Below are 19,164 nucleotides of genomic sequence, written 5' to 3'. Positions count from 1 at the left end.
TCTTCCAAAAGACGGAAAGCACGCCTCCTTGAATGTAGTCTCTGCTCAATACGCAGAGTCGACATGGCCTATGCCGAAGTCGAAGATCGGCGCCGATCTCCAGAAGCATCCGACGCCGCATCCGGCGCCACAGGCAGCTTCGGCGCCGATGAAGGAGCAGGACGAAGAGATCTTGGAGCCGATGGACCCACCGGAGTCACAGGACGAAATCCCGACGTCGACGGGATGGAAACCTCCGGAGCCAATCCCTCTGAAGCCACTGGAGCGGCCACCGGCGCCGAGCCCACATTCCCAAAAGGGAGAAAGGGCATAAAGGGTGCCGGCCGAAGAGGCGCAGGATCACTGTAAGGAAATGCCTCCTTGGCATGGTTGCCCCCTGACTTTTTGCCTTTGCTGATGCTATGTTTACAATTGAAAGTGTGCTGAGGCCTGCTAACCAGGCCCCAGCACCAGTGTTCTTTCCCTAACCTGTACTTTTGTATCCACAATTGGCAGACCCTGGCATCCAGATAAGTCCCTTGTAACTGGTACTTCTAGTACCAAGGGCCCTGATGCCAAGGAAGGTCTCTAAGGGCTGCAGCATGTCTTATGCCACCCTGGAGACCTCTCACTCAGCACAGACACACTGCTTGCCAGCTTGTGTGTGCTAGTGAGAACAAAACGAGTAAGTCGACATGGCACTCCCCTCAGGGTGCCATGCTAGCCTCTCACTGCCTATGCAAGTATAGGTCAGTCACCCCTCTAGCAGGCCTTACAGCCCTAAGGCAGGGTGCACTATACCATAGGTGAGGGTACCAGTGCATGAGCATGGTACCCCTACAGTGTCTAAACAAAACCTTAGACATTGTAAGTGCAGGGTAGCCATAAGAGTATATGGTCTGGGAGTTTGTCAAACACGAACTCCACAGCACCATAATGGCTACACTGAAAACTGGGAAGTTTGGTATCAAACTTCTCAGCACAATAAATGCACACTGATGCCAGTGTACATTTTATTGCAAAATACACCCCAGAGGGCACCTTAGAGGTGCCCCCTGAAACTTAACCGACTGTCTGTGTAGGCTGACTAGTTCCAGCAGCCTGCCACACTAGAGACATGTTGCTGGCCCCATGGGGAGAGTGCCTTTGTCACTCTGAGGCCAGTAACAAAGCCTGCACTGGGTGGAGATGCTAACACCTCCCCCAGGCAGGAGCTGTAACACCTGGCGGTGAGCCTCAAAGGCTCACCCCTTTGTCACAGCCCAGCAGGGCACTCCAGCGTAGTGGAGTTGCCCGCCCCCTCCGGCCACGGCCCCCACTTTTGGCGGCAAGGCTGGAGGGAACAAAGAAAGCAACAAGGAGGAGTCACTGGCCAGTCAGGACAGCCCCTAAGGTGTCCTGAGCTGAGGTGACTCTAACTTTTAGAAATCCTCCATCTTGCAGATGGAGGATTCCCCCAATAGGGTTAGGATTGTGACCCCCTCCCCTTGGGAGGAGGCACAAAGAGGGTGTACCCACCCTCAGGGCTAGTAGCCATTGGCTACTAACCCCCCAGACCTAAACACGCCCTTAAATTTAGTATTTAAGGGCTACCCTGAACCCTAGAAAATTAGATTCCTGCAACAACAAGAAGAAGGACTGCCCAGCTGAAAACCCCTGCAGAGGAAGACCAGAAGACAACAACTGCCTTGGCTCCAGAAACTCACCGGCCTGTCTCCTGCCTTCCAAAGAACTCTGCTCCAGCGACGCCTTCCAAAGGGACCAGCGACCTCTGCATCCTCTGAGGACTGCCCTGCTTCGACGACGACAAGAAACTCCCGAGGACAGCGGACCTGCTCCAAAAAGACTGCAACCTTGTTTCAAGAAGCAGCTTTAAAGAACCCTGCAACTCCCCGCAAGAAGCGTGAGACTTGCAACACTGCACCCGGCGACCCCGACTCGGCTGGTGGAGAACCAACACCTCAGGGAGGACCCCCGGACTACTCTCCGACTGTGAGTACCAAAACCTGTCCCCCCTGAGCCCCCACAGCGCCGCCTGCAGAGGGAATCCCGAGGCTTCCCCTGACCGCGACTCTCTGAAACCTAAGTCCCGACGCCTGGAAAAGACCCTGCACCCGCAGCCCCCAGGACCTGAAGGACCGGACTTTCACTGCAGAAGTGACCCCCAGGAGTCCCTCTCCCTTGCCCAAGTGGAGGTTTCCCCGAGGAAGCCCCCCCTTGCCTGCCTGCAGCGCTGAAGAGATCCCTTGATCTCTCATTGACTTACATTGCGAACCCGACGCTTGTTCTAACACTGCACCCGGCCGCCCCCGCGCCGCTGAGGGTGAAATTTCTGTGTGGGCTTGTGTCCCCCCCCGGTGCCCTACAAAACCCCCCTGGTCTGCCCTCCGAAGACGCGGGTACTTATCTGCAAGCAGACCGGAACCGGGGCACCCCCTTCTCTCCATTGCAGCCTATGCGTTTTGGGCACCACTTTGAACTCTGCACCTGACCGGCCCTGAGCTGCTGGTGTGGTGACTTTGGGGTTGCTCTGAACCCCCAACGGTGGGCTACCTTGGACCAAGAACTGAACCCTGTAAGTGTCTTACTTACCTGGTAAAATTAACAAATACTTACCTCCCCCAGGAACTGTGAAAATTGCACTAAGTGTCCACTTTTGAAATAGCTATTTGTGAATAACTTGAAAAGTATACATGCAATTGAAATGATTCAAAGTTCCTAATGTACTTACCTGCAATACCTTTCAAACAAGATATTACATGTTAAATGTGAACAAGTGGTTCTTAAAATAAACTAAGAAAAGATATTTTTCTATACAAAACCTATTGGCTGGATTTGTCTCTGAGTGTGTGTACCTCATTTATTGGCTATGTGTATGTACAACAAATGCTTAACACTACTCCTTGGATAAGCCTACTGCTCGACCACACTACCACAAAATAGAGCATTAGTATTATCTCTTTTTACCACTATTTTACCTCTAAGGGGAACCCTTGGACTCTGTGCATGCTATTCCTTACTTTGAAATAGCACATACAGAGCCAACTTCCTACAATCACCCAATGAAAAGGCCAAAGGCCCCGAAGGACCAGCCGGAGCACCTCCTGGAGCCATCTGCTGAAAGATGGTATACATCGCATTCAGAAATGCAGTACTATCTGCTCCAGGGGCGGGAAAAGCCGGATACTGAGGTGCCTGGATCGAAGGCGACCCCGACGCCAGCCTCGACGTCCGCGACATCACAAGAGGCTGCATCACCTCAACCACAGACGCTTGTCCAGGTGAAGTCGGTGACGCCGGAGAGGGCAACGGCGTCGATGGATGCGGCGTGACCGTGGGACTGACCTCCCAAGTCCTCCGACGCCGAGCCGAAGGCGACCTCGAACGAGTCTCCTTGCTGGAATGACGCCGTGAATCTCTACGGCGCCGGGAGTCTCGATGACGCCGATGAGACCTTGGCGAGGAAGACTTTTTGTGATGTTTTTCCTTTCTCTTAGACTTCGCCAGGAATAGTTTAGCCTCACGTTCTTTGAGGGCCTTCGGATTCATGTGCTGACATGAATCGCAAGTCACAACGTCGTGGTCGGAGCTCAAACACCAGAGACAGTCGGAGTGAGGATCTGTAACGGACATCTTGCCCCCACACTCTCGACAGGGCTTGAAACCTGACTTTCTCTGAGACATTGTTACCGCAGAGAAGAACTACGCAGCAGAAAATACACTGTAACTACTAAAGTAACAGTAGCTCCCTCGAAGATAACCGCTTCGAATGCACGGAAAAAAGAGAACTGACGTCGGCGAGGACCTCTTATTGCCTGTATGACGTCAGACGGCGTCGCGTGGGCTAGAGTGACGCCCTTGTCGACGTGCAGAGACTAGGAAGAAGATTTCCGTTGAATGCTGGCGCCATGGGAGTATTCATTAGGTGAGGAATCCACAGGTAGTTGTATCCATCAGAAACACTCATATAAAATGTTTTCTCTACAGGCATATTTTCACTGAATTGGTTTTAGAGATCACACACATGCACAGTAATTTCTACTGTTTATAGATAGCAGATCGAATCCCACAACACAAGGCCCAAACTGTGGCAAACATTTCTTTAAAAAAAAGAGCATGCCACCTCTGAAACACTTTGATATAGTGACGCTAGTTCAAAAATGTATGGCTTCCACATATTCCCTCACTTTGCCAGGAAAGTTATTAAACACCTAAAGGCTCTGAGAGCCGGAACCCCAATCGTGCTGTAAAAGCCTGGCTTGTTCTCCTGCAGACAAAATAGTTGTATACATGTCACTATGCCTTCGGTGCTGAAAGAAACGTAAGACAACTAAGCCCAGGTTCATGTGCACCAAACCTGCGGGTGCAGCAGAAGGGGGTTTTGAATGTGAATGAAACACTAAGTAAAAGAAAAACTATGGAGAACTAAGTATTTACCTTTAAAAATAACACATCACAGTAAATGCAATGCAGCATTCACTGTAATGCTAATGACCAAAGTTATACCCCAGTTATGTGGTTAAAAGCAGTAACTGCGAACATGTGAAAACCTGGTACTTTAAAGAAGGAGAGACTACCAATAGATTTTGTTGGGAGGTGTCACAGAGAAATAGTAGGGCCAGTATTGGAAATGGTCCTTACTGCAGGGTCATCCCTAGACCTTATGCCTTTTCACTCCACTTTTTGCTGAATCTGTTTCTCCAGAATTGGAATACTTATTTTACATCTAGGTCCCTAGAAAAGTGCATTATATGTATCCAGGGCGTGTAAATTAAATGCCACTAGTGGGCCTGCACACTGATTGTGCCTCCCACTACAGTAGTCCTTCAAATATATCTCAGGCCTGCTACTGTAGAGCCTGTGTGTGCAGTTTTAAACTGTCATTCTGACCCAGTACCCACTTGCCCGGCCCAAACCTTCCTTTTTATCACATGTACGTCACCCCTAAGGCAGTTAAGCCCAAGGGCAGGGAGCATTATATTTAAAAAGTTGGACATGACATCTACTTTTAAGTTTAACATGTCCAGATAGCGGTAAGCTCATAAATGTGTGAGAGGGACTGGACTTGCACTCTACATTCTTCAACCCAAGAATCTCCAAGGGCTTGTTGGCTTGCACCTTGTTCTTCTGCAGTATCAGGAACATAAAAGACTGCTTGCAACTCTCCTGGTGCTGCCAGACTCTGCCATCTGTGAGTCTTATCCTTGCCTGAGGTGGCCCCTCCTGTCCTAGGCCTCAAAAGTGGGTTCTTCAGCTACAAACTTAAATCGCCCCAAGTGTGTCAGAAAAATAGACGCGTTGCATCTCCAACAGCAACGCTGCGGCTACCCTATGACAGTGGCTTCACCTACTGCACGGTCCAGCGAAGACACTCTGTGTGGTTCGCTGCCGACGCATCGAATCCACTTCTATGGAGCCTGACGATGATGCATCGCCACAAGTGCAGCAGAAATACTGACGCATCATGTCCTCGCTGCTGACGCATTGCTCCAACAAAGGTACTGTTTGGCAGACCCTGCATGGGTTCTGTAGCCGGCCTACCCTCCATCTCAGTCGGCCTGGATTTTGTATTTGAACCAGTCCCTCACGACCTCAAGTAACCTTTTTATCTTTTACTCAGATAAATATTCTCTTTTTTTCTGAACTAGTGTTGAGTCTTTTTGTGGTGTCTTTCACTGTGTTACTGTAATTACGTGTTGCACAAATACTTTATACATTGCCTCTTAGTTAAGCCTGACTGCTCTGTGAATTCTCCAGAGCACTGGAGTTCTCTGGACTAGTGCTCTTTCCTGTGCTTCTTCTCTGAAAGACCTTCCAGAATTTCACATACTGGTTTATGCTATGATGTGTCCTCTCTTTTGGCTGTGGAGAATCCACGTTGAGGTGGGACACGCATATGAAGAACATATGCATCAATTTTAGCTTGCACTACTTCCAAGGTAGCTATCCTGCTGACTGCTGGGAAAACTATATATATATTATCTTCTGTTCATGAGATGGGAGAAGCTCTGAAATAGATAAGTCCACAGCCTTTGGTGAAGAAAAAAAATAGTATTAATCCTCTTCAATTATCAGAAAATTGACTTTAGGAACACCAATGATTCACAATTACTTCTAGATGCTAAGTGTCCTAACATCGACAAAGACCTAGATGCTGAAGAAAAATTCTTCCTGTCTCCCTCCATGATGGACTCCTTCCTTGCCAAAGTCTTGTATATGGTACTCAAGACAAATCTTACTCCTCTTTATGGAGCAATTTGTGCTCCTCTTCAAGAAATACTTCTTGCATAAGAAAGCTATATATTGCAGAGAACTGGTATGGTGATTTGGGAAACAGGATATGGAAAGGTATTCAACTGAGATCAAAGGACAAAAAACTGCATTTATCTTGTATAAAATAATATATTTATCAACAGTCTGCAAAAGAGCTCAAGTAAAAATTACCCCCAGCACACATACACTCAAACATAAGGGTAAGTAAATGTTTAGGGGCTGCCACAGGTCTGCTAAGTTGGCAGAGGCATTTTCATGAGCGGACTTAAGAGGTAGTTTCCAACCTCATTACTATCTGACGGGTTAGGATGAGGCGAGAGCCATGACTAAGTCACTTATTTTCTTTAAAAGAAGCATTATCAAACAAAATAGGTTGTACCTGTAAATGACATTCCGAATCTGAAGACTTATGGCTCTCTTCAGACTTCATTGTTACATCTTCCTCACAAGCTAAACTCGGTTCTGGGAATTGTCAATACAATAAAATAATTAAACAAATTCAACGAACATTAAAATCAGTTCACTATTTCGAAAGGTTGTGGTTTGGCATTTGTAACAGAAACAGAGTAGGATACAGTTACATACCTGTAAGCTGCTGCTCAGTTTTATCAACACCACATGTTCATGTCACGAACTTCATCACATTTTCTCATCAAAGCAACTCTCCTCTATCTTTATACTCCTTAAACTTCCTGTGGCATTCCTACTATAGATCCCTCTATTTTACTTGTCTCCCTCAAGAACACTACCATCATAAGTTTAGCCCTAAACCGGTTCCCTTCCTATTTCAATGACCTCTCTTATTCAGCAACTGAAGACATCAAGCTATCATCATACAAATTGCTACCTTCGACTTCCATCAACGATCAGTCCTGAGCCCTCTTACCTTCTCATTCACCATGTCCGCTGGTGACACCATCTCTTTGAATTCTCCTACCTTCAATATGCTGATGACACCCACATCTTTAATTTCCTATTCTCTCTCCCCCATCTCCACTGTCTCGTTGCTACTCACCTTTGGATGACTCTACAATCTCTCATGCTGCACACATCGAAAACTGAGGCCACCTACTTTCCTTCCTTATTTGCTCCTAAGTCATCACTTACTTCATTGCACTCCCCTCCTAACTCATTGACTTTGCCTCGTCTGCAAGAACTTCTGTGTTTTCTTTCATTCATCCATGTTCTTGGATCCTTTGATCAGCCAGTGTGTCCCACCACCAAGTACACTACATTGAACACACCCAGAAGACTGATCAACTCCGTGGTACTCAGTACTCAACTATGAAGATAAAAAAGTTTGCTAACAGGACCCTATACAGCCGCCCAAAGTACAAGCCTACTTATGCATACTTCTGCTTATGTTCAGATTGGTTTTCTTTCTGTTTCTTTTGTGAGTCTTTTACTTTTTTTTTAACTAGGCAATCCGTAATTTAGATCTTTATATATAAAATGTGTGTAAAATGTTAAAAAGTTTGTTAGAATCATAACAGAATAAAGTAAGATGAAGGAAAGGGTGGATTGGATTAATCACATGTTGGAGGTCTGGGAAGAAAAGGGTGTAAAGACAAATTCAGATGAAACTATAGACGGTATGAAGCCATTCTATCTGGGCTTGCTAAAATGTTGTAAAATGCAGGTCTGTATGGCCATGTTCATGCCACACTCCACCTTTTGATTTTGTGGGCATACATTTTGTCTCTGCATTATCGTCTGAACTTGATGGTTTACACTACAGACCCAAATTAAGTATGAGTGCCCAGTGGAAATAGAAGGCAAACTAGGCAGAAGCATGTGTCTACAACTCAAAAAAGGACTGTATTTTCTTCCTACTGGATACTTCAAAGTTGACATCAAGGCAATAAAACTTGTATTTCGTTTTTTCCAGGATGCCATGATGAAAGCTCCAAATTTATGTGTGTATACTGGAATGATCTTCAGATTAGACTCTTCACAACTTCTTCAAGAAAGGGCTTTCTACTCTTGGAACACAATTCACACTCTAAGACAATATGTGTTATATTTCCGACTGAGTGTTCCATCTATGAATTCTTCAATATAGTCCAGAAAATTGTAAAACCCAGGGTGCAGCTCAAGCAATCATCATAGTCTTGCAGAGTCTAGAGCCTTTTGGGATGCATCTCATAGACCTCAATCCATGGAATGCTTTTAACTATTTCCCCATTCTCCTACCACTCTTGGAGCTGATTAGGGTGTATCTCTTTTAGGCTGCTGGTTTGTAAGCTGCCTTGCTTGAATAATGTTTATTGGGTGAATCAACTTTAGGGGTAAATTCATTTTTTAACATTTTTGGGCCACCCAGTCTTTCTTAGCAGCTTTAAGCTGAGAACGATTAATTCCTTTAAGCAGAGATTGAATGCTTTATTTGGCTGCATCTCCCATGACCTATTTATGGCACTTGGGTATAAGTGCAGTCAGCTTGGAGAGCTGTGTCTGGTGCTGACTGTGTTATCTGGAGCAAAGATTTCCAAAGTTTCCTCTGTGAGGTGCCAGTTCCAAGTATTCATACATTGCATATAGAACAGAATTCCTCCTCTTTCAAAGCGGCCTGAGAAAAAGAGGACTCCCTTAGCACTAACTTCCATTTTCTAGAGGACTTCTTCAGGTGTAATTTCCAGAAGAGTGACACTGTGAAAGTTAAGCCCAGTAAAGGTCTTTTACCGTGACTCAATAACCTGTTACACTCCCACCCAAAATCTAAGTTTCACCAAGAAAAATTTGCTAACTTCAACCAAACAGTCATGTGCTATAACTAGATGGTGATCACTTAATCTTCTATGACCCCAAGAGAAATTACTTTTACAAGTAATCCGAATATGCACCTCACTTCACAACTTAAAACAACCCTGGAGAGACCACTACTTATACCTGAAAGGGAGAAAAAGGGATCACTGATTAATAAAGTTGTGAAAGTTATAAGTAGATCACTTGTTTTCACACATGTGGCACTGCAAACATGAGTCATGCACTCCCCTAAAGTTCACACTTCATACTGTGACATGTATTGGGATGCAATGTGACAAGATTCTCTTCACAAAATTGAACAAATGTGAAGAATTCAAGAATGTCAAAGAAATCATCACATAAATATCGAAGGAAATACTGTCAAACTACATTGCTGTGGAAGGACTATCTATTGATTTTTAGATTGTACAGTGTCCCTGATGTTGGAGTCAGTAAAGTGAAAATACATACAGTAAAATAACTCAGTTTTGCTTCTATACATGCTTAAACCAGAGCATTTCATGCCAAGGATATATTTTACTTTGCTCATCTTGCCTTGAGAACCAAACGCTTCAAAAGAAGATACGTTACTTACCTGTAACTGTGGGTCTCCAGTATTGGTATAGTTCATATATTCAGATGCTTGAATCATTCCCCGTCGTTGAAGTGGGAGTCCCACAGTACATAGAAAGCAGTAGAAAAAAACGTTTCTTTTTTTTTTTTGCATTGTAGTCAATGGCAAAATACATACACTTTCCTAGCTTATTAGCTTCATTAGGAAAGGCCCAAAGTTCAGCCAATCAGGCGAAACCACTCCTTTACAGCCCTCAGCACAGAGGCTCAGTCTCTCAGATTTTCCAGCACTAGTGAATTCAAGAGAGAGAGACGAAAGAGGTGAGCCTCCACGGGGAGAGGGTGGGTCGCATGTGAATCTATTAAATATACAAATACTGGAGAACCACAGTTACAGGTAAGTAACTTATCTTCTTCTACAGTATTGGGGTATCTTTCATAGATTCCCATGCTTCAATCAGAATAGTCAGCAGTACAAGAAGATGTTAAGCTCTGTAACTTTAAGAAAACATCTTTTTTTTTTACATATACATATATATATATATATATATATATATATATATACACACACACACACACATACATAGTAATCTATTTAGCTAGTTAGATATCCTTATCAATATCTATAAACATATACATACCCATACTTTAGCTATATATAAAAGATAAATATCAGTGTGGAAATAACATTTGAGGATGGCGGGTAAAGATTATTGGCTCACCTTAGGCAAATAGATTGTGCAAAACTGCTTGTCCTACCGCTGCATCCATCCTGTCAGCAGCATCCAGGCAGTAGTGTTGAGTAAAGGTGTGGCTGCGGGTCCACGTCGCCGCTCTGTAGATCTGGTTTAGAGGCACTCCTGCGAAGAGAGCTGCTGACGTAGACACCGCTCTAGTGGAGTGCACCTTGACGTTGGTTGATAGTGGTCTTCCCACTAGCTGATGACAGAACTGTATGGCAGAGGAGATCCACCGTGCTATGGTCTGTTTGGAAACAGCATTCCCCTTAGTGAGTTGGCCATAGCTAATAAATAGCTGATCAGCTTTTTGAAAGCTGCTAGTCCTCTGTATGTAGAATTTCAGACACCTCTGAAGGTCTAGGGAATGTAATGCTCACTCTGCTGGAGTTCGATGATTCGGGAAGAAAGTCTTTAAAACCATTGTGTCATTTAAATGAAAGTTCGAAGGAACCTTGGGAATTAATTTTGGGTTATTCCTCAGAATGACCATGTCTGATTTAAATCGCAGAAAAGATGGTGAAACTGTGAATGCTGGAATGTCACTAACTCGGTTTGCGGAAGTTAGGGCCAGAAGGAGCGCCGTCTTCCAAGAGATGTATTTGAGGTCGGCGTTGTGAATAGGCTTAAAAGGATGCCTCATCAATTGGGACAGCACAATATTCAAATGCCAGGAAGGAGGAGGGCGCTGAATCGGAGGAAATATCCTGAACAAGCCTTTTAGAAATTGCTTTATTATCCTGGATGACCATAAAGATGGTAATACTGCTGTACGGCAGAAACATGATATGGCAGCTAGGTGAACTTTGATAGACGAATGGGAGAGACCTGACTTCGCCAAGTGTAAAAGGTATGGAAGAATCTGCTCTGAAGAAGTCTTTAGAGAGTGAAAATTGAAGGTTTTGCACCACATGCCGAATCTCTTCCACTTGAGTTTGTATGTGTTATTCGTAGGCTGGTCTCTGGCACAGGCAAGCACCTCTCGATAGTCTGAAGGAATATCTAGACTGTCAAACTCATAGAATTCAGGAGCCAGGCCGATAATCGAAGTGAAGTCGGGTTGGGATGACGGACTTGCCCCTGATTCCTCGTTAGAAAGTCTGGTGTTGGTCTCAGTCGCATGTGAGGCTGTTCCGAGAGGAGTAGAAGCTCCGTGAACCAAAACTGGCACGGCTATCTGGGAGCGATCAACAGAAGTCGACACGTTCTCTCCTTATCTTCTGGAGAAGTCTCGGGATGAGCAGGAGCGGGGGGAAATCGTAGGCACAGATCCCTGACCATCTGATCAAAAACGCATTCCCCTTTGACCCTCTTTGCGGTTGCCAGCTTGCAAAGTGTTGGCATTTTTTGTTCTCCCTTGTCACAAACAGATCTAGACTGGGTTTGCCCCAACGACGAAATAGGTGGTCAAGAATTGCCTGGTTGAGCTCCCATTTGTGACAGGTGGCCCGAGTTCTGCTTAGGGCATCTGCCAAAGTGTTGGAAACCCCTGGGAGATGTTCTGCTCTGATTGTTATCTGATGATGAAGGACCCAATGCCACAGTTTTTGTGCCTGCAGACAGCGCCTGTGATCTTGTACCCGTCGAAAGATCCGTTTATTTGTTTCCACTGAATGTCCAATTGTTGCTAAAGTGTTCCCATGTGGAGGCGACAGTTTGCTATCAACGAAATGCACGAAGAGAGCATCCCCAGAAAAGACTTGTAAGTCCGGACAGAAGTAGACCTTCTTTGGCTGAGACGGCTCGCTAGAGATTTAAGTTTTTTCCGTCTGTGGTGAGAGGCAAAGGCTCTCGCTTGCTCTATGTCCAAAACAGCTCCTAGAAAGGTGATGTTGGTCAAAGGGTCTAGACAAGACTTTGGGTAGTTGACTGTTAGACCCAACGCCCTGAAGAGGGATAAGAATGTCTTTATGTCTCTGGCCGCTTTGGACGCTGTTCGTGCTTTTATTAACCAGTCGTCTAAGTAAGGGAACACCTGAATCCCCAGCTGCCTGAAGTAGGCTGCAACTGGTGCCAGGAACTTGGTGAAAACCCGTGGGGCCGATCTGAGGCCAAAAGGTAACACTCTGAACTGATAATGGGTGCCTGAAACCTTGAACCATAAGAATTCCCTTTGACTAGGATGAATAGGGATGTGGAAGTATGCGTCCTGGAGATCCAAGGACACCATGAAATCTCCTTGGTTGAGTAAGCGTAGTACATCTTGAAGGGTGATCATCCGAAGTGATTGTTTTTTCAAGAATTTGTTCAGTGAGCAAAGGTCTAAAATAGGTCGCCAGTCCCCTGTCTTCTTCCTCATGAGGAAGAAGCGAAACCTGTTCCCCTCTTATTCCTTGGTACAATCTCTATTGCTCCCTTGCCTATCAAGATGGCATTCTGTGCTAGGAGTTCTTCTAGATGGGCAGGTGGGGGTCCTCCTGGTGGTACATGCAGAGGAGGTTGATGGAATTCTAGTGTGTGTCCCTTGATGACAATATTGAGGACCCATTTGTCTGATGTAATCAGGGACCACTGATGAAAGCAGTTGGAAATTCTACCCCCTATCAGAGTGCTGGAATAGGGGTTGGGTGCAGGCAACTGATGTAGGTCAGTGTTTTCTCACCGCATCCTTGGCCTTGAAAGAGGATTTTCCTCTTGTGGTTTGCAGGAAGTGTTCAGATTGTGGTTGCCGATAAGCATGCGGCTGCTGTTGACCAATGGTGGAACGAAATTGGCCTTGGTAGGATGGATACTGTCAGTACTGGTCTGATCTGCCTCTGTAAGAATGAAGCCCTCTTCCTCCTCGAAAAGGCTGCCTTTTAAATTGTAGAACACCCAGGGATCTGGCTGTTTCCGTGTCTGCCTTCATGGACTGCAAGGCATCATCAACATGCTTACCGATTAATAGTTCACCATCATAAAGCTTGTCTAAGATCCTCAGTTGTACCTCTGGGCGACAAGATGTAGCCTTCAGCCACCCCTAACATCTTAGTACGGCAGCCCGGGTAACTGGCGGAAACCTGTAGATGAGACATCAATGGCACAGTCTATAATCTCAGCAGAGATCTTCTCACCTTCCTGCAATATCTTACGCATTTACGCTATACTATCCTCAGGCACGAAGTCTATAAACTGGGATATGTCTGACTACATATGACGGTCGTATCTACCCAAGATTGCCCGGGAGTTCGCTGCCCTGGCCGTGGTGGCTGCCATAGTTGAACATTTCTTCCCAATTGAATCTAACTGCTGCCCCTCTCTATCCGGGGGCACAGTCAGTGGAGAAGACGGATTCCTGGACCTTCACTGGGCATTCTGAGGTATCACCGAGTCTGGCTTAGGGTGTCCTACTAAGCAGGCTGGTGAGTTATCTGGTGCCTTGTACTTCTTGTCCAGTCTTGGCAGCAACATTGGGATTGAAGACGGAAGCTTCATGACCTTAAGCCCCTCTTCCCAAATAAAGTCAACAATCGATATTGCTCTCACTGATTTTCTAGTGTCCTCAAGCCAGGTGGAGGAAATCTAGCGTAATAATCTTGCATCATGTGCTGAAGGTTGGCAATCAGTGACACTGGAATCTGGACAGCTTGCTCCGGTTACAACTCTTGAGCTACTGTGTGTGTCTGCTCCTGTAAGGAGTGTCATAGATACAGTTGTTCGCTCTCTGCCTCATCATCTTCCTCCTGACATTTTATGCGCAAGTCTGAAGGGCTACGTGCCACCGGGAATAGACCATCGTCCGAGCATATGTCTTACTCCTCATCGTCGTCATTAAACAGATGTTGTGGAGGTGCTGGCGACACCTTAATAGGTGATGTATGAGAAGGTGAGAGTTTGGTGAGTGGATTTCCGTCTTATTGCTAGAATTCTTAAAGGCAAGAAAGAAGATTCTTCATTCTCCTTGGTTGTGGACTCCGACATTTGACCCATTGACGGTGCAGTCGTCGATGGTGTTGTCGACGGTGGTGCCGTTGATGGCGTAGCTCTCAACGGTGTGGTTATTGTCGGAGATTTTGTCGACGCTAATGTCATCGACGGTGAAAACATCCTCAACGGCATAGTAGATTTGAGCCGTCGTCAACACTGCTGTCAGTGGAACCGTCGTCGATGATGTGCTTTGTAGCTTACCTGCAGACGCTGATGTTGATGGTGCGCGCCTCAACGATCGAGACCTCACCCTTTTTTACATCAACGGTCTCTTCGAAATTTTGATGATTTCAACAGGTGAGGGACCATACTTTAAACTCACCGACGTTATAGTTGTAGCCGATAATGGTGATAAAATCATGATCATAAGCGATGACTAAGCTGTAAATGTCGGAGTCGATGAAGCAAAGCCTGCCGTCGACGATTCGCTCATTGACAATGTGGAAATCTTAGATGCCGACAGTGGCACGGAGCTTGATGATTTCTTTAACTTCTTTGAGGTGGTAGCTGGAGTAGACAGCTCAGAACGAACCTTACCACCATGTTCCCTGGAAGTTGAGGGATGTTCATCAGCTCTTTATTTAAACGCATTTAGCCTCTTGACTGAGTTACTTGTTTTGGTAGAAGACCTCTCCACAGACCTCTTCCTCTTCTTTGAGGCCACTGAAGTATCACTGTCTTCCTCATCAGAAAGAGACTTTCTGGACTTCCGCCTTTGGAGCCAAAGGAGAAGTCTGGCTTCTCTATCTCAGAGTCTTGCTGGGAAAAGTTCTGCAGATCTTGCAGTCCTTCACCTTATGTTCAGGATGAAGAAAGTAGATACAGTTCTTGTGAGGGTCTTCAAAATGAAGCCTTAGCTTCCCTCAGGTGCTGCAAGGTCCAAATAAACCTTTCTTAACTGTAGACATGCTGACAAAGTACAGCCAAAGTTAGGAATGAAAAAACTGGATAAAATCTCCTGAAGAGAAAGTAAACTGAGCAGAGCTCAGGGAGACTTCCTTACACACGACATGCAGTAGAAAATCTGAGAGACTGAGCCTCTGTGCTGAGGGTTCTAAAGGGGTGGTCTCGCCTGGTTGGCTGAACTTTGGGGCTTTACTAATGAAGCTAATAAGCTAAGAAAGTGGATGTATTTTGCCATTGACTACAAAAAAAAAAAAAAAAAATTCTACTGCTTTCTATGTACTGTGGGACTCCCACTTTGACGACGGGGAATGATTCAAGCATGTGACTCTATGAAAGATACCCCAATACTGGAGAATCTGCATTATAAAAAAAAAACTAAGATTACATGTAGTTTAATCACATTCCTTGGGTTTAAACTAGGTACACAACTGTCAATATTCAATCACTGTCCCACTAACACTACTAGAGTCCTTGGAAATTCTGTCTCTTTGTTTGCTCCCTACATCATTATCTTTTTATGTTGGTTTGTTTTTATTGACAATAATATTACCAATATTTGTGTTGGTATTTTAAGACTAAGTACAAAAAATGTACTGCTTGAGTTCTCTGGGAGTATAACAAATTAGTTCAGCTTGCAAAACTAGAGGATGCACTGTAAGGAATGGTTTCTTACCTGTAACTCCAGTTCTCTCGTAGGGGTATTTCCATGATAGTCATGAGCACTGAATAGTTCCGCGCGCCTGCGGGGACCCCGGAGCACTGATGTGAAGCATATTCTTAAGTGCAGATACCAGCCCTTTGAAAAAGGTTTGTCAAAAACAACTTAAGAATAACACTGTGCAGCCTATGTGAACAGCTACACAGGCCAAATTGTTGAAAAGAAAGCAGCTGCAGTGTAAATTCACGTTCAAACACATATTTATTGTAGAAATGTAATAAAAAATACATTCTCATACTTTATTTACACCTCTCATGAGAATAAAACAATGCAGGGCAGTGTAGCCCATAGGCTGCCATTATACAGAATGTAAATAGAGCTGTGCCTTTAAGAAAGTAAAGTCTTCCTGTATCCCATCATGCACAGCAAAAGGCAGTTGCCTCAGTTCGTTTTGAAGGCTTGTAACCTGACATGAAGGAACAAAACATTTGTTGGAGTACCAACCTCGATACTACTATGGCAACTTTTTCTATGTCAACTCCACCGGGGAGGAGGGAGGGTTGCTTATGACTATCATGGAAATACCCCTACGAGAGAACTGGAGTTACAGGTAAGAAACCATTCCTTCTCTCGTAGGGGATTTCCATGTATAGCCATAAGCACTGAATAGACTAGCAAGCCCATCCCCATAACCGCGGTGGAGTAGACAGAATAATACTGAAAAAACATGAATCATGCAAATAAACTCTTAAGCGAGGCCTGTCTAACCTGCGCATCTGCCCTAGCGTCTGTATCAAGGCAGTAATGCTGTGTAAAGGTATGGACCGATTTCCAAGTGGCTGCCTTGCATATCTCTGCCAAAGGGATATTTCTCATTAAGGCCGCAGTAGCTGCCTTCCCTCTAGTAGAATGGGCTTTTGGCTTGCCACCAAGAGATTTGTTCGCTAACTGATAACACAACAGTATACATGAAACAATCCACCTGGATAATGATTGCTTAGACGTGCCCAACCCTGTTCTAACTGGGCCATAGTTAACAAAGACCTGCTGTGATTTACACAAGCATTTTGTCCTGTCCAAGTAAAATTTCAAAACCCTCTTTACATCCAGAGAATGCAGAGTTCTCTCGGCAGGGGTAGTTGGATTTTGAAAGAAAGTCGGTAATGAAATGGTTTGGTTCACATGAAAGTCGGAAACGACTTTTGGTAAAAATTTGGGATGCGTCCTCATCACTACTTTCGCAGAATGAAAGACCGTGTAGGGTTCTTGAGCGCAAAGGGCCTGGATTTCGCTGACCCTACGCGCTGATGTGATTGCAACCAGAAAGGCAGTTTTCCATGTGAGATGTTGAAGTGATGCTTTATGTATTGGCTCGATCGGAGGTAGCATGAGACGCGATAGGACAACATTCAGTTCCCATGGAGGAGATGGCCTCCTAATGGGAGGGAAAACCTTTTTTAAGCCCTCCAGGAAGTCCTTGATAATTGGGATCCTAAAAAAGGAGGTTTGAGAGGGGCTCTTTCTATATGCCGTTAGAGCCGCCAAGTGCACTTTTATTGAGGTCAATTGTAAACCCGATTTTTCCAAACTTAGACAGTATGGCAGGATAGCTTCCTCTCCACAGGATACCGGGTCAACGTTGTTGTCCAAACACCACACACAGAATCTTTTCCACTTGCATACATAAGCCGATCGTGTGGAAGGGCGCTATGCTTCTCTTAGGATTTCCATACAGTCCTGAGGTAGGTTCAAGTGTCCATATTGCACTAACTCAGGAGCCATGCTGCCAAACTCAACGATGAGAGGTTGGGATGAGATATCTGCCCTCTGAACTTCGTGAGAAGGTCCGGACGATGAGGCAGTCTGATGTGTGGCTTGAGTGACCGGTGCAGAAGGTCTGGAAACCATTGGCGTGGCCATTCTGGAGCAATTAGAATCATTTTGGATTGAGCATTGGATAGCTTCTGGAGGACTGCCGGTATCAGGGGAAGCGGTGGAAAGGCGTAAAGAAATGCTCCTGACCAGCTTATCCACAGGGCATTCCCCAGTGTCCCTGGATGGTAATATCTGGAGGCGAAGCTTTGGCATTTTTGGTTTTCTGGGGGTGCGAATAGGTCTATAGAGGGGGTACCCCATAGTGCGAAAATGGAACGAACGACGTTGTTGTGTAATACCCATTCGTGGTTCTCGTCCATTACGCGGCTGAGAGCATCCGCTTGAACATTCTGCCTGCCCGGCAGGTGCGTTGCCACTAGCGACAGGTTCCTGGCTAGAAGCCAATGCCAGATTGTCTGAGCCTCTCTGGATAATATCCTGGACCTGGTGCCTCCTTGTTTGTTTACGTAATACATGGTGGCCACGTTGTCTGTCTGGGGGAGGAGAGTTTCCGTTTTCAGAGAAGGTAGGAAAGCCTTGAGCGCAAGATGGACTGCGCGAAGCTCCAGCAGGTTGATATGATAGAGACTCTCTCTCTGTGACCACTTGCCTTGGACTCGAAGATGATCCATGTGTGCTCCCCATCCGAGCAGCGATGCGTCTGTTACGATGGTTTGAGCTGGAGGCTGTTGATGGAAAGGAATCCCCGCCAAGAGATTGTTGGGTGAACACCACCACTTGAGGGACTGTAAGGCGTGGGGGGAAAGAAGGACTCTGCTCTCCCAATCGTCCATCAGTTGACACCATTGATCCTCCAGGCACTCCTGTAAGGGTCTCATATGGAGGCGAGCATTGGGAACGAGGTGGATACACGACGCCATCGAGCCCAGTAGAGAGGCTATTACTCTTGCAGTGGTCTGTGGTGTTCTCTCTAGTTGCTTGCACTTTTGGAGAATCGATAATCGGCGTTCCTCCGAAGGAAACACCTTTCCTTGATTTGTATCTATAATGGCCCCTAAGTAATGCAGCCTCTGAACAGGCGTTGCTGTGGACTTGAGAAGATTGACTTGAAGACCGAGATTCTGGAGCAGTTGTTGAGTCCAGTTGAAATGTTGTTGGGCCTCTAGATAGTTGGAGGCCTTTATGAGCCAATCGTCTAGATAGGAGTAGACAAATATTCTATGCTTCCTCAAATGGGCGGCTACCACCGCCATGCATTTGGAAAAAGTTCTTGGCGCTGATTTGAGGCCAAAGGGTAGAACCGCAAATTGGTAATGGCTTTTGCCGACGGTGAACCTTAGGAATTTTCGATGTTTCTTGCTCACCAGAATGTGAAAATAAGCGTCGCGAAGGTCTATCGCACATTGGTAATGACGTTTTCCGACTGTGAACCTTAGGAATTTTCGATGTTTCTTGGTCACCGGAATATGAAAGTAAGCGTCGCAAAGGTCTATTGCACAGAGCCAGTCGACCTGACGAAGTTGCGGGTAAATTTGGTGCAAGGATAGCATC

At 45.6% G+C, this 19,164-nt stretch overlaps 1 protein-coding gene across 3 annotated transcripts in view; it reads right to left on the bottom strand.

The window, feature by feature from the left end:
* HORMAD1 (HORMA domain containing 1) overlaps positions 1 to 19,164 on the bottom strand; it is a 326,846-nt gene that overhangs the window by 74,927 nt on the left and 232,755 nt on the right. For all 3 annotated transcript variants that reach the window (XM_069216936.1, XM_069216938.1, XM_069216937.1), the window contains one exon: positions 6,632 to 6,714. In XM_069216936.1, the coding sequence (XP_069073037.1) occupies positions 6,632 to 6,714 (83 nt within the window). The remainder of the gene's footprint in view (positions 1 to 6,631; positions 6,715 to 19,164) is intronic.

The sequence above is a fragment of the Pleurodeles waltl genome, chromosome 12, assembly GCF_031143425.1.
Source record: "Pleurodeles waltl isolate 20211129_DDA chromosome 12, aPleWal1.hap1.20221129, whole genome shotgun sequence".
In the NCBI taxonomy this organism is placed as follows: Eukaryota; Metazoa; Chordata; class Amphibia; order Caudata; family Salamandridae; genus Pleurodeles; species Pleurodeles waltl.
The sequence above is the reverse complement of the archived record's forward strand: the minus strand, read 5'-3'. Positions and strand labels throughout refer to the sequence as shown.